A 25,810-nucleotide genomic window follows, 5' to 3' on the forward strand; every position below is an offset into this window, starting at 1 on the left:
TGGTGCATGTCTTTAATCTCAGTGGCTCAGGAGGCTGAAGCAGGAGGATTGCAAGTTCAAAGTCAATCTCAGCAACTTAAGCACTAAGCAACTCAGTGAGACCCTGTCTCTAAAAAATGATTAAAAAGGGCTGGACACGAGGCTCAGTGACTAAGTGCCCCTGAGTTCAACCACTGGTACATGTAACCAGTGTCTGAATATTCATCTGTGTGTAATACTTACTATTAAGTGTATATGTTAGATAATTGATGATAACTTTCTGTTCTAATCAATAGGATAGTTTATCTGCTTCAAAAATCAGTTTTCAATAAAATACTGCAGAGTAAAGAGCATTCAGTCTTTACTATAAAAATTACCCACTTTTCCTGTGGATGACTATTCTAATGCAGTGTGGAGAATACCTTCTTGGACTTCAGTAAAAGGCATTTATAATGTGCAAACTAAATGTTTGAGGATAATGTGAGAAATGCTGAAAATCTAAAGATGCATCACAGGTAAGGTCTGACATCAAGAAGCTTGCACTCTTATGCCATAGTTACACATTGATAATTAGCTTTTACGTCATGGGAAAGTAGCCAGGCACTGTGGCTTGCACTTATATTCCTAGCTACTCTGGAGGCTCACATGGGAGGATTATAAGTTCAAGGCCAGCCTGAGCAGCATGGTGAGACCCTGCCTCCCCCCCTCCAAAATAAAAAAAAAAAAAAAAGCAATGAGGGTTCCCCAGAAAGATAGTAAGAGCCAAATTCTTTGAGGAAGAGAGATTGTTTTTACTTAGGGAAATGAATGGAATCTGAAAATACTTCTCTGGGAGATAAAGTAAGCCTTTACCTTTGTTGAGGTACTGTAAACAGCATAAGGAGGAGCCAGGAGGGAAGGTCTGGTGTGCAGGTGAAGAACACCTTGCATTCAGACAGTATTGTGGGGGTGCACCATGAAAGGCCTTGGCACAGCCAGTAGTGTGAGCTCTTGGCTCCTGATGGCTTGCTGCCTGTTGTGCCATGGACGATTGCCTGTAGACACACATCAGAGGAATGCACTGAGAATTAACAAAGTGAGCTGTTGATAAAATTATGCATCTACTTGTGCAGTCTTACACTGGGATGGCTATGGAGTTACCGGTACAACTTGACTTGTGACTGATTGATGTACTAAAAGAAAACTTAATGGAAACTTTTCAACATACATACATGAGTTTTGCAATATTATTCTGAAAAGTAAAGTCAGCTAGATGAGAAAGTCAGAAAAGGAATGGAAGAATTTATTTGTATATCTTTGCACATGAAGCTCTACTCCTCAAGACAAATTGCTTTTTTAAAAAAAGAGCCTTTCAGGTATTATTTGATCTTTCTGTACTCATTTTCTTTGAGACCATGCAATAATGTACAACTTTATATTTTACTTTTATTTGCTTTACAACCTTTCATCACATTTGAGTACAGTTCTGCAAAATTCTGCAGTGCAGCACTATCAGCATGAACTTCAGCAATGACCCAGTGGCAAGTTGAAATCCTTGATGCAGTGGGTCTTATCTGAGCCCATGCGCTGGTGACTGGGACCAGAGCCAGAACTGGAGTTCTCCTTGGAAAGGAGTGATCCACACTCTGGCTCTGGGAATGTTGCTTACCTCTGTGGGGTTTTTTTTCCCCCCTTATCTGCCCTTGAAGACTTTCACCTTCAGAGGTGATATTCTGGGAAGAATAACCAGCCCGTATTTAACTAGTTCTTTGCAAATGAGCTGTCCTGGGTGGAACTTGCCAGGCCAGGCTATGCCACGGTGTGGTTGGCTTCCTCTAGCCATTAGGTCTGCTTCACAGGAACAAGTTGTGCAGCAGCAGCGACCTGGAAATCCTGCAGACTTCTGATTACATGTTGCATCCTTGTCAGACTATGATCTGGAAAACACGCTGTCAACACTCAGCTCATCAAATGAAGGAGAGCCCTTGTGGCTAATGCAACCTCACACTGGTTATAAAAATTGTTGCTTGTGCTTCATGTGCGAAAACATACAAATAAATTCTTCCATTCCTTTTCTGACTTTCTTGTCTAGCTGACTTTACTAAACTGTAAGAAGGCCATACAGAATCATCATATAATCCTAAACTTTTGCTTCTACCAACGATTCTGTATTCCAACTTGCTAGCGTGTCCACCTTGAAGGCCCAGCCTGCTCCCTTCTCATCTGCCATCAGTCCATTTATGCCATCCTGCTTCCTTAGATATTGAGATTAGCGTGTCATGTCTAACTGTTAATACTAAAATTAATAAGGTGCTTTAAGGAGAACTTTGGAATTTCAGAATGAGATATTGCAAAACTGATGCATGTATGTCCAACCACAGGATTCATGTACTTATGTTAACACATGTGCCCAACTTGACTGTCCATAAAGAAAAGTAATGCTAATGCTACAGCAGCAGGTGGGAAGCACGTTTAAATAGAAGCAGAGTATTTCAGAATCTAGTGGGTTTGGAAATAGGATTATTCAGAAACCTATCATAGATAGGAAGTTTTCTAAAATCTAAGTTTTCTAAAATAGGAAGGATTACTTAAAATATATTATTGGGGTAATAAGAGAGCAAGTTGAGGCTTACTTGAATTAGCTGAACTGTAAATAAGGCATGTGCCAGGTAACAGTGTTTGGATCCATGGCAGTCTGCTTATGCAGTGGTGGTCCCGTGTTATTGACTAGTGAATTTGCAAGTACATTCTATGCTCTTTCACTATCACAATAATACCTAAGGATGCATCTTTCAGAATGCTGTACTAAAATGAAGCCTAGGTTAACTTAAGAGTTGTCAAAATTGGAGGAAATATTTATTGAATAAAAGACGATCGTATAAAGGAAAAGTTCGAACAAAGCATTAAATGTCTGCATCAATAAAAATAAGTCTTTGCATCAAATATAAATGTATTAACTACCCTTTTTCCTCTCTAGCTTCAGTATACCAGAGAATGCATAGGACCCTTAACCTCTGAGGTTGACTTAACTTTGCTTAAGGATGGTCTCTGCTTCCATCCATTTTACTACAAATTCCATATTTCATTTTTCATGGCTGAATAAAACTCCATTGTGTACATATATACCACATTTTCTCTATTCATTCATTCATTGATGATCCCCTACTGATTTCATTGTTTGGTGTGAATTGTGTTACTATAAACAGAGGTATGCATATATCACCGTAGTGAGTTTATTTCTTCAGGGTAAATACCAAGAAGTGGGATACCTGGGTCATGTGGTGGTTCCATACCTGATCTTGAGGAATCTACACACTGATTTCCATAGTGGTTGTACTAATTTATTAGTCCCTCCAACAGTGTAAAAGTGTTTCTTTTTCTCCACATCCTCTGCATTTATTTTTTTCTTCCTTTTTTAGATACACAGGACAGTAGAATGTGTTTTAGCATATTATATATATGTGGAGTATAACTTATTGTAATCGGGATCCATCAAAGGGAGATCAGTAGAGGAAAAGGACCGAGGGGTGGGTGGTAGGGGGAGAGTGAAGACATGCTGGGGAGTGATATTGGACACATTCTACGGTTATATTGTGTGCATGTATGAATATGTAACAAGAAATCACATCAGTATGTACAAGTATAATGCACCAGTAAAAAAAAAAATGGAAGAGAAAAAGTTACTACTGTCTATTCATTCAAATCTTAGGGAACATATTGAAACACTGATAAAAAGATAAGGGACATTAGCGTGCACAGGGTATGCCAGGTGTCACAGTAATCGCTCCATGTAGTTTTTGCTCATTTGACTTTTACTATGACGTGAGGACACATTTTTTGTAGTTTTCATTTTTCAGATAAGAACTAAAACCTGGGCCAAAATTATGCATAAGTTTCCTGAGCTAATGCAATATGGGATCTGAATTGAGTCTTCTCTGGGCTTGGCTCCCAGAGTGTCTGCTCAGCAGCTTACTAAAGAGTAATACAACCATTGAGTTACAATAGGGAGGGTTGCATCAAAATTCAAGGAACTACTTAAAAAGCTCAGTGGAAATAGTAAAATAGTGTGACAGTGTCGTTCCTTCTGTGTGAAGAATTATGTGGATATAGAAAACGAGCAAATTCCTGGTGATTATATTATAGATGACCATTGCTGATGCTTGTCCTTCACTTAAACAGGTTTTTTTTAACATGTTACATGGCTTCACTAAGATGCTTCTTTATATACAGCACTTAGTTTTTATTCCAGCAGACAGTCTTATTTAGGATTTAAATCCTGCTGCCTGGGCGGGGTAAATCCTGTGGTGGTGTCTTAGAAAGCAAGAGACTCCGCTAATGTTGCAATTCCTTCCTGACCCATCCCCATAGGTGGCACTGGTGTTCCCAAACAATGACCCAGCTGCATTCATGGTGGCCTTCTATGGCTGCCTGTTGGCAGAAGTTGTTCCTGTGCCCATCGAAGTGCCACTCACGAGAAAGGTAAGGAACTCATCATTGATCACAGTGCACTCGGGGAAATGACAGGCTCTGTTACAGTCAGGTGTTCTGTTGGGTGAGAACATGTAGGCCATAGTTTCTAAGATGGCCTTTCAGCTCCACTGGGTGTGGATCAAGATGCACTGACATGTTCTGTTTCCTGAGGCTCTGAACAGGTCTTCATCAGTTATCTCTGAGAGGGAGCAGTTATGGTCTCCCACACTCGGCTAACAGGGCATGCTGCTTCCCAGAGTGATCAGCTGACCTGAGGAATGTCAGTCCACAGAAAGGGAGTGCCATTCCTCAGTATCATGCACACTTGGCAGGTGGCTAGGTGTCCTGTGCACCAGGGAGCCAGGTAAATTATAGCTTCTTAATTCCATTTTGTTGTGGATGGCAGAGGGTTTTGTTCAGACTTCTTGACATGATCAAGCCTCAGGTTTACCTGTGATTTATAGGATCTTGTTCTATAATTAAAACAGGCTTATTTGGTATCTTCAGTGCTTTGTCCAGTGTGAACTACTATTCGTATACTACTGGCCAATCTTAGTCTCTCAGTCTGTAGGGTGGTGTGGTAGTGTGTTGTTCAGCAGAGCAGGGCTGCAGCAACTACAAAAGGAGTGAAGGGAGGATTCCCAAAGTGGGAGGACGTGCCCTTGGAGGCTGCCCTCAGTTACTTAGGCTTCATTTACGCATCTGTCATGAACAAACTGGGGTGATGCTTTCAGATCCCAAAGGCAGAGCACTTGTAGCCCAGGCTGTTTCCAAAGAAACCCCTGCCTGTCTTTGTGACTCCTCTAACTTTGAAATTTGTTGATTTAGGATATAAGAAAACATTCTGCTGTTCTTGGAACACATCATGGGTAACTCTCCAGGTCCTGTGCAGGTTCTGTGGTCGTGTGTCACACTGCTCCTTGAATGGGAAGGGGGAGAGCATGGGGCTCCTCATGAAAATGGACAGGGAGGAGATTGCCATTTTAATTTCCTATTACAAGGCTAAGAGTTCACCAAGTATATGCCGTTGTGAGGCAGGGCTGCAGGGGAGGACCCACTACCCTGACCTCAGTGCCCCCTCCAGCAGGGGTGTCGAGGTTGCCATTGCCACCTTAAGGAGAGCCTTGTTCCTGCATGATTAACACCAGGACCCCAGATGTGCACTAGACACTCCACAAGTGCTTCCTCATCTTCCCAGTCCGAGGATGTTCACAGCCTGTGAGCAGAAGAGTTAGAATTGGGGATTTACTGAGCGGGATGACCATGGGCTCCTAGTGACTCTTGCAGCCCCATCACTACCGTAATCCTGGAATCCAAGATGCTGGGGTTCAGTTGGTGTGTATTCCAGTGAGCAGAGGCTCTCTGGAAGTCAAGGAGCCTGCGCAGGGTTAGTGCTCAAGGCTCAAAATTCTTGGCGTTTCTAAGCAATACTAGAGTATAATGTGGAGGAACTCGTGGGCTAATGGGACTGGGTCTGAGGCTCAGTAACTAGATGCCCAACAGTTAACCACTGTCATTCATTAGATTTGTCTTTTTAAATGTGTAGCTTGGTGTTTTCTAGACCAGGGTGGGTTCTCAGGGGCCAAACCTCTGAGGACAGGGGATAGACGACTTCCTGAGAAGTAAGTGTGCTGCCCCTCGATGGGCAGGGGTGTCGCACTGTAATCTGGAAACAGGGCACAATTCAAAAGGCCTCTGCAGCAGTAGTGCACAGAATCCCAGGGGGCGGCCATGAACTTTTTCCTATAGCACATTTTAAAAATACTAGGAAATACGAAGTATCTTTTGAGTCCAATTTGGTAGAAATGCATACAACCTTTCTAAGGGGATACCAATGTCCAGGTGTGTGGCTATGGAGCAGTGATAAGTGAGAGAAGGGGACAGCTTTCTTCTGTCACAGGGAGACCTCCCAGTCCACTTAACTGAGACAGCCCTGTGCACCGAAGGAGAGGTCATTGGTCTTACTGTGCATGGGGTGGGATTGGCCTGGGGCCGTGGGACATCTGAGAAGGCACTCTGTGGTCAGAGGGCAGTGGGGGTAGGGGTACAGCAGGTGCTGGGATCTCTCACTGGATGGGAAGCCAGGGAAGTGCCACCTGCCCTGTAGCTCACTCATTTCCTGGGATGCAGAGTGACAGGCCCCACTTCGTGGCCTTGATCTTAGGACCAGACTAACATAGATGGAGGGATTGAACTGTGCACATACTAAGGACAACAGGACAGGAAAGGTCTTCTGGGCCAGAGTGGTGGGGATTGCCAGGGTCTGACTAGCACAGGGAATCGGTCACTCCTACTGAGCTGTTCTGTCTGCAGAGAGTGTCTGTCCCTGTCCGGCACCTGCAGGTGTTGCTCCCTGTGCTCCTGCGCATTGCTTATCACTTGCGGTGGTTAAAGTTTCTAAATGTCATGTCAAAGTGGATCCACTGACAGGAGGCCACATCTTGTGTGTGTTGACAATTTTCTGTGAGCGGTCAAGATGGTGTTTTGATAGAGGAAATGGGTAGAGAGCTCTAGGATGTTGGGGGCAAGGGACTAGGGCTGAGAAACTGTGGGAATGGGGTAAAGGCCTCCTCTGGGTAGGGAGAGTGCTCCAGGGAGACACCCCCTCCCCAGCTAAGTGTGGTGAGCAGGACTGCTGGCATGTGGGGCTTATGTTCATACTCCTGGGGGGGGGGTGTGGATGGATGTTCATGTGAGCCAGCAAGTATATATTTGGCCTATGAGTGTGTGCATGTTTGTCTTTTGTGTAGGCACAGATGTGAGTGCAAATATAAATGGATGAGTGTACTCATCTGCATGTGTCTACTTGTGTGTGTGGAGATTTGTGCAACCATATGTTTATGGGTGCATGTGTGTTTACTGGGGATAATTGGTGAAACCAGATTAGCCAAACTTTGGTAACTGTTGATTCTGAGCACATGGAATTTCGTCTGTTCTAAATTTCCATCATAAGTGCAGTTTTAAATGAGTGGCCAAAATACATTAATCACCAAGTGAGGTGGCACCCATGATCCCAGTGTCTCAGAAGGCTGAAGCGGAATTGCAAGTTCAAGGCCAGCCTAGGCAACTTGGCAAGACCCTGTCTCGAAAAAATTCCAGGATATATCTCCATGGTAAAGTGACCCTGGGTTCAACCCCTAGCATCTCCCTCAAAAAAATTAATTGATGAGTGTATCATAGTATTGTAAGAAAACTTCTCTTACCGGTTTATTTATTCCACTTGGTTATATTACCATAATCATAAATTTTAGTGTTTTGTATTGACCCTGTAAAATCACTTAAGGTTCATTTCTCCATTGATCTTACCATTATCTTATGCCGTCTCCTCAGAGCTGACAAACTGTGAAGTTGGCAATTTGAGTAGGCAAAGGAGAAGACTAGATGAACACTACCAGTTTGAGTGCTACACATCCAAAATGAATTCATGTGGGGTGACTTCATGAGCTTGTGTTGCCTGTGTTGGTCAGAGAACCCTTTTGTGGGTGATTGATCCAGTGACGTATCCAAACCAGCCTAATGTGATTGCTTAAGGAATTGTTGCCAGGCCAATCATGTGCAAGGAAGAACTTTCTAGAAAGTAGCATCAGTCAACCCTTTACATTTGGCAAAGCACTGAAAACAAGAATAGTGAACTTGGGTTTGTAGCTTTTCTTCAGCAGAGAAAACAAGTCATCAAGGAGATTTTGTGGAAGAGGCTGATCACCTGCCTCTGCTGGCAACATTAGGGAGATAGTGGTAGCACCAGCGCCCACCCTCCTCCCCTCCGAGTGTGGCAGTGCATCAGCCTGTATGCCAGAAAGAAACTGCCTGTGGAAAACAGGTGTGCTGGGGAGAAATATGTGGGATGTGATGTCGGAGCCCTGGTGCGCATCCCTAGGGGTATTCGTTTCATTCACATTATTCCTAGGATGTCTCGCTGTTTCCCTGGGTAGCCTTGGATCTGTCAGGAGGGCGGGTAGCACCCTTCCAGAGACAGCATGGGGACCTGATGCATTGTGGGAATCTGTGGCTGCTGGCTGGAGGGCAGCTGGGTGGCTTGTCCTCAGGGTCTGTGCTGAGATAGCCAGGCCCTTTTTCTGATGCCAGTGTGCTCAGGGTCCCCTGGCACATGCTGTGGTGTGTGTAGAGGGGCTGGCTCCAGGTGTATATCTGGGGTGGGGACAGGCCTGGTAAGTGCTACCTGAGAGGAGTGCTGGGAGCTGGGTGCAGAGGTCTTCTGAAGGCCTGTCTGATGGGCCCGGAGAGGGCTTTCTGGAAGGAGTTTGAAGAGGAGCAGGCGTGAGGTTTGTACTCCACACTGACTGCAGCAGCCTCCTCCCGTCCCATCTGGGGTCCCTCACTTAGTCTTAGGTCCCTTTTTGTACATGGCTTTATCACTTATGGGATTAAATCATGTGTGGATATTAGGAGGACAGAGTGCCAGGGAGGCAGGACTCTTGGCCAGGAGGCCTGAGTGTTACGGCCGCCCGCCAGCCAGTGTCTAATTGGTCACTGCATGCCACTGTGGATGACTGACCCAGCCACTCCCCTTCACATTGCCATGCCCGATTATGGGTCCCCTTGAAAAAGCATTGCCAAAGGGAAGGTGCCCTGGGAATGTCCCCAAGATGGGGACTGTTCCCCTCTACCAAGGCCCAGAACTCCCTTCCCTTCCAGGGTTTAGAGTGCACACATTGTGTTTGTTGGTCTTTGCTCCTTGAAGATACCCTAAAGAGACGTGTGCTCGCTGCAGATTTAAATCGACAATAAGAATAGTATTGATCAGGGCTGGGGTTGCGGCTCAGTGGTAGAGCACTTGTCTCGCATTCATGAGGCACTGGGTTCAATTCTCAGTACCACATAAAAATAAAGATATTATGTCCATCTATAATTAAAGAAAAAAAATTTTAAAAAAATAGTATTGATTAAACTTCTGACAAACTACAGCTTTGAAATTGTAATGCTGCTTTATTTACCCAGGTGAAAACACTGCGCTTTGTCCCCGGGTTTCTTGTTGGTGGGGGGGGGCATGGGTGCAATTGGAGCCAGGCCCTCTGCTGCACCCATGGCCGTGCTTGGGCTCCTGCTGGGGGCCCACACGGAGCCATCTGGGCGATGCAGCCATGATTCATTCACTGCACTAGGACATTTTTATTGCTGGGAAATGCTGGCTACTTTGGAGCTTGGGTTTTATTTTCTGAATCAAACAATTGCAAAGCAACAGCCAGTGTGACTGGTGGGAGTAAGAAAATTGAATTGAAGTGACTCGGCTGCACATATATCTTTCTGTGGGGCAGCTGGAAGTAATGGGCAATAAAACTCACACAGGGTGGCTGTTCCTGCGGCGGCTGGAGCTTGGGAGGGCCCCATCTGCAGTGTGTGCTCAGATGTGACATTCCAGAGTCAGTGCTGGCAACACAGCGGCTTCCTGGGCCTTCCTGTCGGCAGAGTTGAAGCCCTGGCACTGTGCCATTTTAGTTTGTTGGTTACTTCTCGGGGTGGGAAAGGTGACCCAGCTCTTCATTCTTCTGCTGAAGGTGACTCTGACAAGTGTACCCCCACCAGATGTATCATCTGCATCTCCTGTTTTTAAGTATTTAAAAATTAGGTACTTGGCATTAGTGTAATAAACAGGGCCCTTTTCTCTCTTCCATAATGATCAAGTGTTGCCAATCAGTCTTAGAAATTAGAGGGGCCAATTGTGACAGTCTCTCAAAGAGACCTACCAGGGCCCACCCATGTACTGAGCACTGCACATTTCCTCTCATTTGCCCCCAGAGGCAAACCTATATGAGTTTGCTTGTGTATCCCCATTTTACAGATGAGAAAACAGTCCAACTAAGCTAATTTGCTTTGCAAGTGTCGGGGCTGGGATTGGACCCACTTCTCTGGACTCCCAAGCACATCTAAATTACTAGCTAATTGTTCAGGAAGGAAGAAGCAACTTGGGGAAGTCAGTTCACCTTCCCCTAAATGTAGGGTCAGGCTGTGCTTTTACTGGGACTAGAGCTGTGTTTTAGATTCTTTTCTCTCTCTGTCACCCTCTCAGGATGCAGGCAGCCAGCAGATAGGCTTCTTGCTTGGAAGCTGTGGAGTTACTGTAGCCTTGACGAGTGATGCCTGTCACAAAGGACTGCCAAAAAGCCCTACGGGAGAGATCCCCCAGTTTAAAGGTATGCTGAGGAGGCTTTGAGAGTCCCTTCTTTCCCTGAGTCCTTCATGTTGCGATGGGCTCTTCACTTGAGGAAAAAAGCCCCACGGGATCCAGGCACACAAGAGCTCATCGGCCTGAGGATGATGCCATCTGACTGGCGGTGGCCTGGGTTCTCTTTTGTTGATGTCTGAGATTTGATGACATACCAAAATGTCAGAGATTCCATCTAACCTGGAGTGGTGTTTGAAAGTATGCCACATGAGTGGAGAGAGAGTCTCCAGACCTATTTCTGGGTACTTCTTACTTAAAAAGAATTTGTCATTTATTTGCAAGGTTGGCCAAAGCTGCTGTGGTTTGTCACAGAGTCAAAACACCTCTCTAAACCTCCTCGAGATTGGTTCCCACATATTAAAGACGCAAATAACGACACCGCTTACATTGAGGTAAGTGGAACACTGTCCCCTGGCGGGCCTGGGTTTGTGCTTTGGGAACAGATGTGCACTTCCAGCACCAGCAGCAGACACCCTACACCCCTGACACCTGGGGAAGCTGATGCATGCAGATCAGGACTTTGCCTCTTGGCACCTCGTGTCCATGCATTTTCTGTCTCATTTCAGTACAAGACGTGTAAGGATGGAAGTGTGCTGGGCGTGACGGTGACGAGGATCGCTCTGCTGACACACTGCCAGGCGCTCACACAGGCATGCGGCTACACAGAAGGTGTGGATGAGGCTCCGGGTCCTTGGCTCTTCTGTGGGATGCCCTATTGACCAGGGATGTCTGAGAGGAGCCAGCCCATGTTGCTCCTACTAAGAGAGTAGCGTTGCTTATGCCTGGCCTGACTTAATGAATTGTTAGTGGGTTAGCTTCACTGCCATAACAAAGGGCTGTGCATGTCCTGCTTACACAGTAGAAAGAGTGGCTCTGAGGCTGAAAGTCCAAGGTCATTGCTGGCAGGGTTGATTCCTAGAGGGGCATCTCCCAGGTTTGTACTTGAAACCCTCTCCACGTGTCTCCACATGGCCTTTTCTCTGTGTGCATCTCTGAAGAGGGATTCTCATGCTTTTCCTATGAGACTGTCAATCGGAGCCCACCTGTGACCTCACTTAGCATTGATTACAGACTTTAGCTCCAAACATAGTCACATAGGTGGGCTTTCCCCTGTGGATTTGGGGGACGTGCTGCAGCCCATAACAGTTAACACCATGGATTCCATCTCTGGCTGCTTGTGTATTCTTAGAAGTGGGGTGTGTTTTGTTTTAAGTGCCCGTGTTTTGGCACAAGCACCTCTAAGGGTGGTTTTTGAGCTCCTCGGGCGTGGACTTCAGCAGTGGGAGTGGTTGGTCTGTAGTGTATTTTCCTTGCTCTGAGTGGCATCATCATGAGAGGCCGCAGTGAGTAGGAGCAACCTTGGTAACAACTCCAGGCGGGACACAGAAGGAAGCATTCAAGCAGGTCCCTCAAGCCATCTGGCTTACCGCCTGGGTTCCCGTACAGGGTGTGGCTTCCACGGATGTCCACACGCTGACACTGAAGATGCCCTTGTGGAACCTCTTTCATTAGACTAAAATGCTACTCTTTTTTCTACCATTGGCTTTGTCTCCACTTCCTTCTGATAATTACTCTTTTTAAAATGATTCATTTGTCTCATGGGGAGGTCCTGCTTGTTTGGTCTGCAGGACTGGTTGCCACTGCCCACTTCACCATCTCATGAGCTGTGCCCTGGGCCTGATGTCTTCAAGGTCCAGGGCTTCACCCTTGGGCAGTTGGGGAGCCAGGGATATATGTAATATTTCCATAGTATATAATAAATATGGAGTATTTATGTGTAATATCATAATATGTATACATTTCTCTACAGAAGTTTTCTTATGAAAAGGAATCTAGGATGTCCCTTTGAGCATGTTTATTTTGGAAGCCCCTCTGCCTGGTCTTCTTATTTCAGCCTCTGAAAGGGAAGTGGGAGAGGTGACCCTGCACACTTGGTGAGCGTACAAGGAGGAGTAATAGAGGTGTTGTTGAACACCCAGGGCAGTGAGAGGTGGCCCAGGACATGTGCAGGCAGCTCTTGTTCACCTGGGTTGATGAGTGTGATTTGGAGGAGAAAAGGAAAGGGAGTAGGAAAAAAAAAAAAAAGGAAAAGAAAAAAAGCTCCAAGTCATGCATGGCTGGCTGTAGCTTTGCAGCTGGATTCCATGGTGGTAACTGTTTGCCCCTGTGTGTTCTTAGCACTGTTTTTTCTGCTTTTTTTTAAGCACCCCCCACCAATAATCCTTGACTCCTTCTCCATCCCTGTCTTTGCTGATCTCGCCTCCTTCACCATCCCACCCCGACCTGGGAAGACTCTGGTAGAGCAGAGTAGGCCTGTCCATTGCCCAAAACTCTCTCTTCCAAAACAGAGCACGTGACCAGGGGCATGCTTGTCTTCCTGGGGAAGCGCACATGAGGGAAGGGGGAAGAAATCTTTCAAAAAGAAAACAGGGAGGGCAGAAATGCATAAGTGGAGAGTCATCCAGTGACGGTGTGGATTGCTGCTCACTTGTGTATCAGAATATTGCCCTGGAAACACTCCAGGCCCAGCTAGTGTTCTCCGTGGTCTGGATGAGAGGTGCAGAATTTCTTCAGAGCTGTACTAAACTGAGTCTTGTAAGGTCCTTTATCTCCCCCTAAGTTGATATTGGGTTTTCTTAGCAGCTCTGTTGGTTAGCTCTGTCATAACCCTTGTGACTTCCTTTTTTTATACAGCTGAAACCATTGTGAACGTGCTAGATTTTAAGAAGGACGTGGGGCTCTGGCACGGCATCCTGACGGTAAGTGGAAACCCCCCTGTCCTCGCTGCCTGTCTTGTCGGTGTGCCCCATGTCAGAGCTCAGGCTGGTTTGTTATGGGCAGAGTTCGAAGGGTCCTTTCTTTCCCCACTATGAAGAAGAAAATTATCATCATTAGGAGTCTTTTTCTCCCCTGAGGTTGCTCACAACAGCACAAGAAATCCGGCCGGGCTTGGCAGCTACATGCTTGAGTCCTGGACCCACTTTGAGGTTACCACTCCAGGGTGGCCTTTGAGGGCCCATCTGGAGTTCACCATCTCTTTTCCCTTACTTGGGGCTTTTGAGGTTCCACAGTAATGTTATCAATGTCCTATTCATGTTTAGGTGGCTTTTCCACGCACTTTATCCACCCAGCATGTTCTCCGTGTGTGTTCTTTCTCTAGTTGGTGTTTATGGATGTTTAGGGATCTGCTGATCCATTATTCTACAGGGGGACGGCTTTCACAACCTCCCCTTGAAGAGGAAAACACAGCACAAGTTGCAAGGATGTTTGTTTCATTGTTAGTGCCACTTGGTGACTGATGGCAGCACTAGTGAGGGCACCTCTGATAAGAGAAGTAGCTTTATATAAAGTGTTCTTGGCACTTAAAATATATGGTATGTCCCTGCTTAGAATCTTTCCATGTCTATTTCCTCTGGTAACTTTCACTTGTTTTTCTTAAGAGTTTCTTACACTGAAAGATCCCATCTTTCCTAAAGTAGAAAATCTAGTCATTTTTACATGAGCAATGGACATTTGAATACAGAAAAAAAGTTTGTTATTTCTTCATAAGCCAGAATTGATAAAGAACATGTAGGTACTTCATAGGCCAACTGTTTGCAACTCCAGGCCAGCCCCCTGGCCTCTGCTGTAGAACAGTTCATTTCTAGCATCTGCATATCCTTAGGTGCTGAGATGCAGAAACACAGTTGTGAATGCTGCCACACTGGGTGCGGTTTGTGTAGAGGGAAGAGCATGGGCTTCAGCATCAGATCCTGGCTGGGGGCACAGCCCTCCCTTCTGTAGCTGTGACTTGGGCAAGTGTCACGTGCCCCTGGGCAACAAAAGTTTGCTGAAGGAGTCAGTACAACAGCCCATGGATGTGGGTGAAGCTTAGAGGATGCTGCTGAGGCAATGGGTCACACGTTTCTGGTTATGGTTTCCCTGGATGGTCCTGCTTTCCATCTCTCTGTAATAGTGTCACCTCCTCTGCTCAAGTGGCTCCCTGGTTGATTGTGTGTCCCTGCTTGCTATTGCTGTCCCGGATTCCTGCCTGCGGTAGTTGGCAGTCAGCGCGTCCACAGCCAGGCAGTTTTCTGACCAGGTCCTCTGCCCCCAACACGCCAGTCAGCCAGAAAGGACTGGCCTTGTGTGTGCGGTCCCTGTGAGTATGTGGGCCCTTCAGTACATGTAATTCCATGTGTAAAGGTCATCTCAGGGTAATTGGCATATCTGTCACTCAGACGTATGTCATTTCTTTCTATGGGCAACATTAAACTTCTCTGTATGTTATTTTCAAGTATTTGGTTGTTGCTGGTTATCCTCCTGTGCTATAGAATGTGAGAAGTTACTCCTCCAAGCCAGCTGCACCCTGTACGTAGTAATCACCTCTATCCCCCTCCTTCCCCTATATCTTCCCCAGCCTCTGGAAATTGCTGTTCTGGTCTCTGCTTTGAGATAGGATATTGGCTTCCACACATGATTGAGAACATGCAGAATTTCTTGTGCCTAACTTATTTCACTTAACATAATTACATCCATGTTGCCATCAAATGACAGGATTTTATTCTTAGAGATGAATAATTTTCCTTTACAAACATGCACCACATTTTCTTCATCTGTTCATAAGTTGATGGACACCTAGGTCAGCTCTGTATCCTGGCTATTACAAGTAGCATTGCCATGCACACATAAGGGCAGGCATCTCGGCAACACGCTGACTTCATTTCCTTTGGACGTGTACCCAGTCATGGTATATGCTGTGCAACGTGCTAGTTCTGTCTTTACCTCCTGGAGAAATTTTCACACCATTTTCCACAGTGGCCCTACCAACATACATTGCCAGCAATAGTGGCAGAATATGTGTAACTTTATCAGCCATTGATGTATCATCTTTGGAGAAATGTGTTTTTGTGTTATTTTAGCAAAATATTTTCTTAAGGGTTTGCCGTTAAATTCTTTGACTTTCAGGAGTAATTTAAGAAGAGCAGTAGTGGGGAGACTGAGCTAAGCTTTGGGAAGTCACCTTCCCAAAGAGCACATGCCCGGTAGTGTCGAACCTTGCTTCAGCTGGCTCCCACCATGCCCAACCAAAGCTCTCTTGTGCTTGTCGCCTCAAGTGCCTCAGGTGAAGCTCCTGAGTCTGTCCCTTTGGCTGCTGCCTTGATTTAGTAGAGGTGCTACCTCCTGCAGAGAAGCAGCCTTTGCCTCTGGTAACCCCTCCTCACTGACCCCTTGGGTGTGTCTGTTCTTGATTTCAGAGCGTCATGAACATGATGCATGTGATCAGCATCCCATACTCGCTGATGAAGGTAAACCCCCTCTCCTGGATCCAGAAGGTCTGCCAGTACAAAGGTTGGTCTCCCCTGCGCCTCTTTGGGGGTCTTGGTGACTGAGATGATTCACCATCCCCATATCTCTCCATTACCTCTTTTTGAATATCAAATGGCCTGATAGTGACACGCCATAACCTCTGCCTTTCTTTGTAGCAAAAGTGGCATGTGTGAAGTCGAGGGACATGCACTGGGCACTGGTGGCCCACAGAGATCAAAGAGATGTCAACCTCTCCTCTCTCCGCATGCTCATAGTGGCCGACGGAGCAAATCCCTGTAAGTGAAGAGTCCATTGTGACTTGAAAGATGGGCACATGGTCAAGATCCTTGTTTCCCAGGTGTCCTCCTTGGCACATTGATTCCTTTTTCTAATCTTTAGCGTGTCTAAGAAATTGTCTTAAAACAACCAGCCAGTGTTACTCCATGCTGTTAAGGGTGGTCCAGTAAATGGGCAAGGGCAAGGTGTTTGCAGGAGCACAGTCCTGAGGTTCATGGCACATCCTGCTTTCATAGCGAAACTTCCTTTTTTAATTCAGCTATAAAATTTTACCTAAATCATAAAGTTTCATGAGAATTAAATGAAGTAATACCTAAGAATAGTCCCTTGGCATGTCATAAGGGCTAAAGAAATACTGCTTATTTTATGGTTGAGAGTAGTTACATTGATTGGTAAATTTGTCATTTTTAATGAAACTTCATTATCAAATCCTGTAACAAATTCCCAGATGAAATAAATTAGCACTGTCATAGAATAATACTAATATACTTAGAGAAATACTTTACTCAAGAAACTAAACCTAGTTAGCTTCTTTTGTGAGAACAGTACCTAAAGCCAGCAGCCAGTTGAATGAATGGAGGTGAACTGAGCTGTGCACCTTTAAGTATTTGTAAGTTACAGTAGCCTATGCTTTCTTAAAGCCTGATATACCAGCCTGGGCTTATAAACAGGCAACTTAGTTTTGCCTTTCATTTATGAAATAATTCAGTAAATGTGAGCTTATTGAGTAAGTAATTGATCTTAATCTATAATGCTCAGAACAATACATCTTGTATAAAGCAAAGCAATTCTGAATTTGAAAATAGTTCAGTTGATATATTAATTATACTTGAGTCATATCCAAGTTAATATAGAGAGTTTGAATCATTTACTTTAGATTCATGCATTTTTCAAAACTTTTGTACTGACCATGGAGTAACCAGTTTCAGAAAAGTTGCTAAAATAAGCAAAAACGTCTTAAGCATAGAAGTTGCTGTCTTAAAAAATCTGGATTTCGGATTTTGAGAATATTTTCCTTATAACATAAAGAATAACTTGATCTGTTTCTCCATGATCCAAATCCATGTGCATAAAATCACTTCAAAACTGTTTTATATTCTAGAATATTTTAAATTTGGCCCCAGTGCTGCAGCTGTCTGACCCTTGTCCCTTTTCCCCCCTCCAGGGTCTATTTCTTCTTGTGATGCGTTTCTCAATGTCTTCCAGAGTAAAGGCCTTCGTCAGGAGGTCATCTGTCCGTGTGCCAGCTCACCAGAGGCCCTCACCGTGGCCATCCGGAGGTACTGGGTCACCTCAGTTACCATGGGCAGTGTAGAGAGCCGTCTTAATTAAGCAGCCCACAGAGACCTGGGAATCATGAGTCAGTGCTCAGTGTGAGAATAAAAACTAGATCTACCCTCTTCAGGATGGGTTCATCTCTCTCTCATGCTGGCATGGATTCCTGTGAGTCCTCTAGATTCTCGAGTTAGAAAAACATTTCTCACTCTCTCCAGTTTTGTTGTAATTCCTCAGTTAAGTAGAGCTCTTTGAGTATGTGGAGCAGTACTATCTTGTCCTTGCAGGTCACTCGGATTTTTGTTGGCATGTGAGAGTCTCGGGCTTAATTGGGAGATGGGATGGTGTGTGCATGGGCTGAGGTGAAATGCTTGCAGCCACATGTAGCCCTTCACCTGCCGATTTCTAGCGTTGTCTTCCCTGTCTGCCCTCTGGGATGCTGCACTTCAAAGAACGCTGGTCAGCCAAGCTTTAGAGCAGTGTGGTGGTGGGAGGGCAGTGGTTAATGGGGATATAAAATGTATTCTTTCAGAATGAGGTGAGAAGTGTTCAACACAGTAAATAGTCCCCAAAATGGGTATTGGTCAGGCTGTTTGATCATCCTCATTAATTGGAGTTGACTGATAATCATCCCTTTAGCACTTAGTTATCTAAGAAAGGCCTGCATCTCATAGATATTTGAAAATTGTAACATGAGTTTTCAGTGTTTGAGTTTCATCTCCAGTTAGGTTCTATGTAATGTAGCACAAATGTGCTCTCTATTATGACTGGATAACCAAAAAATTCAACATATAAAATATGTGAGTTCTGTGTGACTGAAAGTTTGGACTTTCCAAAAGTATTCACAGGACGCGTGTCCTTAAATAAGAAAACTTCTAATGCTTTTGGGTGTTAGTGAAATATTAACTAGATTGTGTCACTGAAAATTTGAAAACTGATTTTAATTTTGGTTGGATTAGAAATTTAATCTTTCATGTCATTTAAGTACGTAATGCAACACAGTACCATCAGCCAGAATCCAATCTTCACTTTTTAGGAGGATCGTACTGTAGGTACTCTGTGAAAAACTTCCTGCAGCTTGTATTTGACCTTTGAGTATAAAACATGCTTAGGGTTATACAGTGAAACAGATTTACTATCATGATTATGTTCTCCCAAGATCATCTTTAAAATGTGACTTCAGCACAGATAAAGGAGGAGCTTCAACACATTTGAGGGGGGCCGAGGCTCAGGATTTGAACCCAGTCTGGCTGGTGGTTGGCCACACGACCCCAGAGGAAGCCCTGCGTCCGAGGCCTCAGTTTCTTCTGTAAAATGAGTGAATTGAATTTGCTAATCTCTAAATTTTCTTCATGTCTAAGTGTTTAAGATCCCCCAGTTCTGCTAAACGGCAACAACACAGAGTTATGACTAAATGATTTGCTTTTCCTAAAAATGTACTCTCAGTGCTGGTAAGAGTTGCTTGGCAAAGGAAAAAGGGATAAGCAAAGAATTTTTAATCTTGTCCTTAAAAGTCTCAAAGTATTTCTTGAACGAGATTAGAAATTTAGGACCAGTAGTATACAAATTAAGCTGCAGGTGTTTTCTAAGTGTAGCTTGTATAGCCTGAGAGACTTTTCCCCACAGTTAGTGGCACTTGAGCATAAAGCCAATGGACAAAATGATGAGTATCAAAGAGAATCTGCTTGTGTAATTTGGGTCCATAAAACCGTAAGTGGGCTGGGAATTGTAGTTTTATGATTTCGTAAAGCGTGAGGCTCCTTCAGGAATAAGCAGTGTGGATTGAACAACTTCCAGACCGTTTCCTATGAACCTACTCTAAGTGTGGTGACTAGCTGTGTCTATGAGCGACGGAAGTGTGAACAGGTGACCTTCACAGATGGTCCTTCAGCCAGTGCTTTTGAACAGCATAGCTTCTGTTGGCAGACCCCGGGCATGCATCTGCTCATCCTCTGGCTTCCTGCACACTGACCACTGTCTGGCGCTTGCTCTTGTGTCCCGGAGCTCTTGCCAGTTGTTCCCACATGACTGGTAGAAAAGCCCAGAAGCAGAGCAGGTTGGGCAGACACAACCAAGCCCTGTGGCCTCCAGTCACAGCTGGCAGTGGTAGAGTTGCCCTTCATGAGCAGTGGTTCAAGGAAGTGAGCTCTTACCATGGGTGCTGAATGTTATAAAAGATCGTTACCTATCGCCATTTATCCTAGCTGGCAACCTAAGGCTGGGTTCACAAAATCTGACTATTCAGTAACTTAAGAAAGGACGCAAACACAGAAGTACCTTTAAAAATCTGTGATGGCTCTCCAACCTTAAGGGCCCGTGGAAAGAGAAAGCGCCACTGGAATTCCTATACAGGGGAAACCCAAGGGGAGGTTCCGTGGAACACTCTATCCCCAAAAGGGCAAAGGAACAGGTGCTGTAACTCAAGCCCACTGGGTAACACCTACTCCTGGTGTCACACCTCATTATCAGAGTGGAGTTAAAGCCCAAGTTATTGTGGGGCGCAGTAATTGTTCAGAACCCGGTGCATGGGGACTTAAAGGCATCTGCATCCAGGGCAGCTCCCACAGTCACCAAAAAATTCAGATTCATCAGTCTCTAAAGGACACCATTTGTTTTCACTACCATGTGTTTTATTTTTTGTGTGGTATTTGTTGTATCTTAAACTGCTGTCGACCTCCTTGGTGAGATTCTTCCAAAGAACATTCAATTATACACTTCCATCATAAGCTGGGTGAATTGTGAATCTATGAGAAATGAACTGTTAGATGTCAAAAACTCAAACAATTGGGGCTGGGGTTGTGGTTTAGTGGTAGAGCACTTGCTTGGCATGTGTGAGGCACTGGGTTTGATTCTTGGCACCACATAAAAAATATATTGTGGGCTGGGGATGTGGCTCAAGCAGTAGTGCGCTCGCCTGGCATGCGTGCGGCCCAGGTTCGATCCTCAGCACCACATACAAACAAAGATGTTGTGTTCGCCGAAAACTAAAAGAAAATAAATATTTAAAATATATATATATTGTGTTCATCTACAGCTAAAAATATTTAATTGAAAATCACAAAATTGCAGAAATCATCAAACTTTCCAAAGAAAATTTATATAAAATCAAATATCTTGAATTTCAAATATTCCCAATTGAAACTCATTTCAATCTAGTTATTCTTCCTTTAAATATAATTTAAAATACTTGGAAAATATTTTTATATTTTAAATATCAATGAAAATTATATATATTTAAGGTGTAAAACATTTAACCAGTAGATTGAGCTAATGAATATATTTATACTATGTGATATACCTTTTTTTTTCTAGTAGAACATTTACAATCTATTCTCTTAGCCAATTTCGAGTATAAACTCATCTCTAGTAAATGTAGTCAGTGTTGTTCAGTGGATCTCCTGAACATTTTCTTCCTGCTTAACTCAAATTTAATATACATTGACCAACATCTGCCGAGTCCTCCCACCCTAGTCTCTGGTAATTACCAATCTATTATGTGCATCTACAAGCTTCTCTTTCTAGTTATATATAACGTTAGGATTCATTTTCACATAACCACAGAAACATGAAATAGAATTTGCTCTAATTTAGACCTTGTGTTTTAAGTATTGCCAACCAGGAAGAAAATGAAATATATGATGATATCACCTTGGCTGAGTTTTTGCCTGGTTACCTTGTTGGCAAAATGCTCACCTACTTTCTACAAATTCACCTTTTTTTTTTTTTCTGAAGTTCAACTATCTTCAAAGATAATGGATTGAAACAGAAAAGGCTTGTAACTGGGAGAATCAAACTATCAGTTTTTGATCTTGAGCTGGTTTTAGCACAAACCTTTCATAAGCTTTACAACTTGTGTTCTTTCCTCTGCTGGTTCTGAATAAGTCTTCTGCCCTTGCTGTGTTGGATGGCTCCAAGAGCTGGGTCTCTTCCTGGGCTGTCACTCACACTCATAGCTGTGGTTACTGTTGGTCTTCTAGACATGCCAGGCTGCAGATGTCTTGTGCCAGCTGGTGCTTCCTGGGCGCTTGGTGCCCATCACCACAGGGAGCTACAGGAAACAGTTGTTATCATTTCTGTAGACTCTAAATACCCATGGAAAAGAGAAAATAATGTGAAAGTGATACAGAAATATAATAAGACTAAGAGTGGATGCTATAGCAGGTGTCTTCCTGCCAGGAAACAGGTGATCATCTGCTCCCACAAGCACATCACCCCATCATCTCTGGAAATAGAAGAGCAGATAGAATCCTTGTGTTCAGGCAATGTGAAGTGATTATGGAATAACGGGTCCAACTGTTTTAGAACATATATCTGTCCCAACTGATAAATGTTTTTGAAAAATCAATCTCTGCCTATATGCTGGAACTCATTCGCCTCCATTGAAAATCCAAGTGAGAAAATCTTTATAAAGGATTTTGCCTTACATTTTTCTCAGCGAAATGGCACTTCATCCATTGAGTACAGTAGAGTGGGAATAGAGAAATGGCCTCACATGAAGGACACTCCTGTGTTCTCCTTGGACTTCTCACACCTCCCCCTTTCCCTGCCTCTGCCTTATGGCCAAGGTCTCCCCCTACACAGATGTTCTGTGCTGTCTGCCTGAGAGCTTTTCTGTCCTGGTCTTGGCCCCTTTTACTACTTGCAAGGACCATATCCCTGGGCAGGGCCACCCCAGTCCTGGAGCCTTTCCCTGGAGGACATCTGATCAGTGTCCCTCTGTTTTCCTGGGAGGTCTGGGAATCTGACAGGTGACTGGGATGCTGCCCTGTGCCCCCACCCTGTGCCCCCTGCAGTCTTTCCATAACCGTCCACAACACAGAGCAACAAGAGGCACATTTTCTTAGACAAATCCTGTTTTCAATGGTGTTTAATAAAGAAGGAAGTTTGTCCTATTTCAGGGTTAAGAAATCCTAAAGTGAGAACTCACAGGGTATCAAGAGTCTTTTCATTCCGGGGAGGACCACCTCTCTTTCTAGGCCCACTCAGTGCTGCTCACCACAGCAGGCCGTCTCTGTCCTCTGGGGGCCTCAGGCCCTGCTGCCCTTAGCTATCCTCTGCTTTCTGGCTCTGCTAGGGTTTTTTTTAAAAAAAAAAAAAAAAAAAAACCTTCACAGAAACAGTTATCTGCCAGGCAGAGGGGATGGAACAAGAAAACCAGGAAGCTTGTGTGGGACCCAGGGAGGGACGACCACCTCGGCACTCCACCAGGTGAATGAAAAGATCATTCTAGGTAGTAGTAGAACCTACCCTGTGAACCTCACTGGAAAGGAGGGGAGAGTGTGCTTCCTTAAGTCAGTTGACAAACTGCCTGTACCTGTTCTTGAGAGGTTTCCTGGGGACACAGTCACTTTTGTCTACAGATTGCCTACAGCGGCCCAGTTGAGAAGCTGGGGCAGAGTCCTGAGTGGGAGCTCCTGCTGGAGGTTAAGGGAGCTGCCTGACCCCAACAGGCCTCGTCTAGCACCCTTCACATCCTGGGTGAGCTGGGAAGGGCGTGCTTCTTTCCTCCTACACCATCAATTGGTAGGGAAAACGTTTTGACAGTAGGTAACTCCTTCAGTGAAGAATGAAACTTGCAGTCAAAAGGTGAGGGGCTGGGGCTCCGGGGTACAGAGAGCTTGCCTGGCATGTGTGAGGCACTGGGTCTGATCCTGAGCACCACAAAAAATAAAGGTATCAAGTCCATCTACAACTTAAAAAGGTGAGGCAGTAACATGAAGAATCTTTTTCCAGACCTGTCCTATCATCCTTGTTATCTACTCTGGTTTTCAAACTTTGATGTGTGATGATCCTCCTTCAGTGATTGATCTGAACGTTTTCTTTTTAATCAAGATACTTTTCCTCACAGGGAAATCAAATGCATACTCTGCTATATTCTTTCTCCTTGGTATTCCACCCTCATGGCTCTTCCTAGGCTTGCACATCAAAAGGAAAGTGACAGATGTTCACACAGTCTAGAACACATCACCGAGGTGTAGCATAACATTGCTTGAACCATTTGCTGTGGAGAGTGCTGTATCCACTTCTCACATAGCTCATGATTGTAGGCTTCTGTGTCCACATTCACTAGCTTGGCCCTGTGTGTCTCATGGGCACACTGGAGAAACAGTGATAGTGTCCCTTCTGATTTAACTCATGTAAAATAAGGAAGGCCCTGAAAATATACAGAAGACACCAATTTTAATGCTAAGCTAAGGTTATTGCTTCCTTATTTGACTTCGTGAGTTTAACTACAATATGGCAATTCGGGGGCAATATTCTTACACTAGTTGAGCATCCCTAGTCCAAAAACATGAAATTCAAGATGTTCTGGAATTTGAAAACTTCTGAACACTGACATGTTGCAGGTGGAAAATTCCACATCTGATCTCCCGTGGCAGGTGATGGTCAAACACTGGTGCATACATGCGGCTTACTCAGCACCCACAGGAAAGGAGACCCAGCCTCTTTGAGCTTCCGTGTCTCTCTTCTGTGCACTCCTGGGTCCCACCACCCAAGCACGCTCACAGATGGCATGAGTGCAGGCCAGGCCTGACAATGGCAGGTTCTCCACAGGAGGCCAAGCCCTATGTCCATCATGCCCTGTGTGTTGTTGCTTATCTCTGTTATGGTGAAAAGACTGTAGAAAGTACATAGTTTAAAAATAAATAAATAAACCCACAGTTGTTCCTACAGGTAGTAGTAAGGAAAAAAAAAAGAGCCTGTGTGTTTATGTGTAGCCCCAGCAGAATAAGCTTTTGGAAGTGCAAGAGGCCTTAGGGAGAGGTGGGTGGAGTGGTCACCATACATGAGCTGAAGAAGCTTTGGAGCTTTATGCTGAAAGTGATAGTTAAAAGTAGAAAACGGGTGTGGAAAACGAAGATCTTATTCATGAAGCAAAAGCAGGCCCGTCAGCCTCGCGGTGTATGCATGCTTCTTGATGCCATGCTGATCTGGAAAGAAGCAACTAGGATCTTTCATAACAAACGGAAAATGGAAGGAAGCTGAGAATATTCAACAGGCTGAAGACAGAAATAGAAAAGACTGGCAAAGCTAGGCTTGGTGGCTGGTGCACTGGTGGTCCCAGCTGCCCAGGAGGCCTACGCAGGAGGGACACTTGAGGCCAGCCTGGGACACACTGTCACAAGAAGCAATGACGTTTCACTTCTCATGGTTTCTGGTGACGAGTCTGCTGCTCGTGACATTGTTGGGAGTCCATTAACCAGTTTGCCAAAGCTGTGGCAAGTGAAAATCTAAAGCTAGGACAAGTCTATAATATGCTGACGAAGCATTGCTATTTGGGCATTTTCCCTGGAAAGACACTCCAGCTGATGACAGCCACCACGGGTGGGGGATGCCAGGGACAGAACTGCTGAGATACACCGAGGCACACCTAAGGGTGAGCTTGCTGCGATGGGTGAAAGCTGGCACCACTGCTGCTATATGGAAGTTTCTTCCCAGGTCACTAGAAAGCTCACCAAAGGGCACAGATCATCAGGGACATCATTCTTCGTTGGTTTCACAAACATTTGGTACCAGCTGCTTTGTGCACACTACAGAGAAGCTAGGCCAGCGGACGGCTGCATAGACCTTGCTGTTCCTTGACAGTCATTCTGCTCATCCTCCAGCTGAAATTCTCATCAAAGAAAAACATCCTTGCCACATGCTTCTCAAATGTGACTTCGTTAGTCGAGCCATGTGACCAAGGTGTCCTCAGATGAAGATGATAAAATCACTCTGGAGCCACAGAATGAGTAAAGGCATGAGTGGGGAAGGTGGCCAAAGGGAGTTGAGCCCATGGGGCCTGGTGACGGGGCATGTAGTCATTGTCTGCACCTGGTACAGTCTCTGGCTTGTGGCTGTATGCAGTGATGGTAAACAAGGTGGTGACATTGAAGAATTCGTGTCAACTAGGAAAGACTGGTGTCTGATTTCCCCACATACACTATATACAGACCTTCGGAGTCTGAGCTGGAAGTGGCTATCAGAGGCCCCTCATAAATAATGAGACTCCAGTTGCTCATTTGTTGACTGACACAGCCTATATGGTTGTGAATCCAGGTGATTGTGATGTGGCACCAATGACGATGACTTTAACACTGCAGAAACAGTCTCGAAGGAGCGTGCATTCATAATAGAAAAAGAAATTGTGTCAATTTATAAAATCGAACTCCAAGACAACCTGTGAACCAGGAAGATGGCTGTGGAGGAAATGTTTTAAGAAGCCTCCAGTCGAATCCCCACCCCTCTAGAAGGCCTGCTTCCTGGTCCTACTGTGTCTGATGTTTCTTCTCCCTTAAAATACAGTGATAGTAACATCTTGATCAAAACTCGATGTCAAGGTGGGAGAGCGGAGGC

General features: G+C 44.8%; 1 protein-coding gene across 4 annotated transcripts in view; it reads left to right on the plus strand.

Moving 5' to 3' along the window:
• Dip2c (disco interacting protein 2 homolog C) overlaps positions 1–25,810 on the plus strand; it is a 365,692-nt gene that overhangs the window by 249,350 nt on the left and 90,532 nt on the right. For all 4 annotated transcript variants that reach the window (XM_026412392.2, XM_026412402.2, XM_026412412.2 and 1 more), the window contains 8 exons: positions 4,327–4,437; positions 10,457–10,580; positions 10,895–11,004; positions 11,179–11,281; positions 13,307–13,371; positions 15,850–15,943; positions 16,078–16,197; positions 17,364–17,478. In XM_026412392.2, the coding sequence (XP_026268177.2) occupies positions 4,327–4,437; positions 10,457–10,580; positions 10,895–11,004; positions 11,179–11,281; positions 13,307–13,371; positions 15,850–15,943; positions 16,078–16,197; positions 17,364–17,478 (842 nt within the window). The remainder of the gene's footprint in view (positions 1–4,326; positions 4,438–10,456; positions 10,581–10,894; positions 11,005–11,178; positions 11,282–13,306; positions 13,372–15,849; positions 15,944–16,077; positions 16,198–17,363; positions 17,479–25,810) is intronic.

The sequence above is a fragment of the Urocitellus parryii genome, chromosome 9, assembly GCF_045843805.1.
Source record: "Urocitellus parryii isolate mUroPar1 chromosome 9, mUroPar1.hap1, whole genome shotgun sequence".
In the NCBI taxonomy this organism is placed as follows: Eukaryota; Metazoa; Chordata; class Mammalia; order Rodentia; family Sciuridae; genus Urocitellus; species Urocitellus parryii.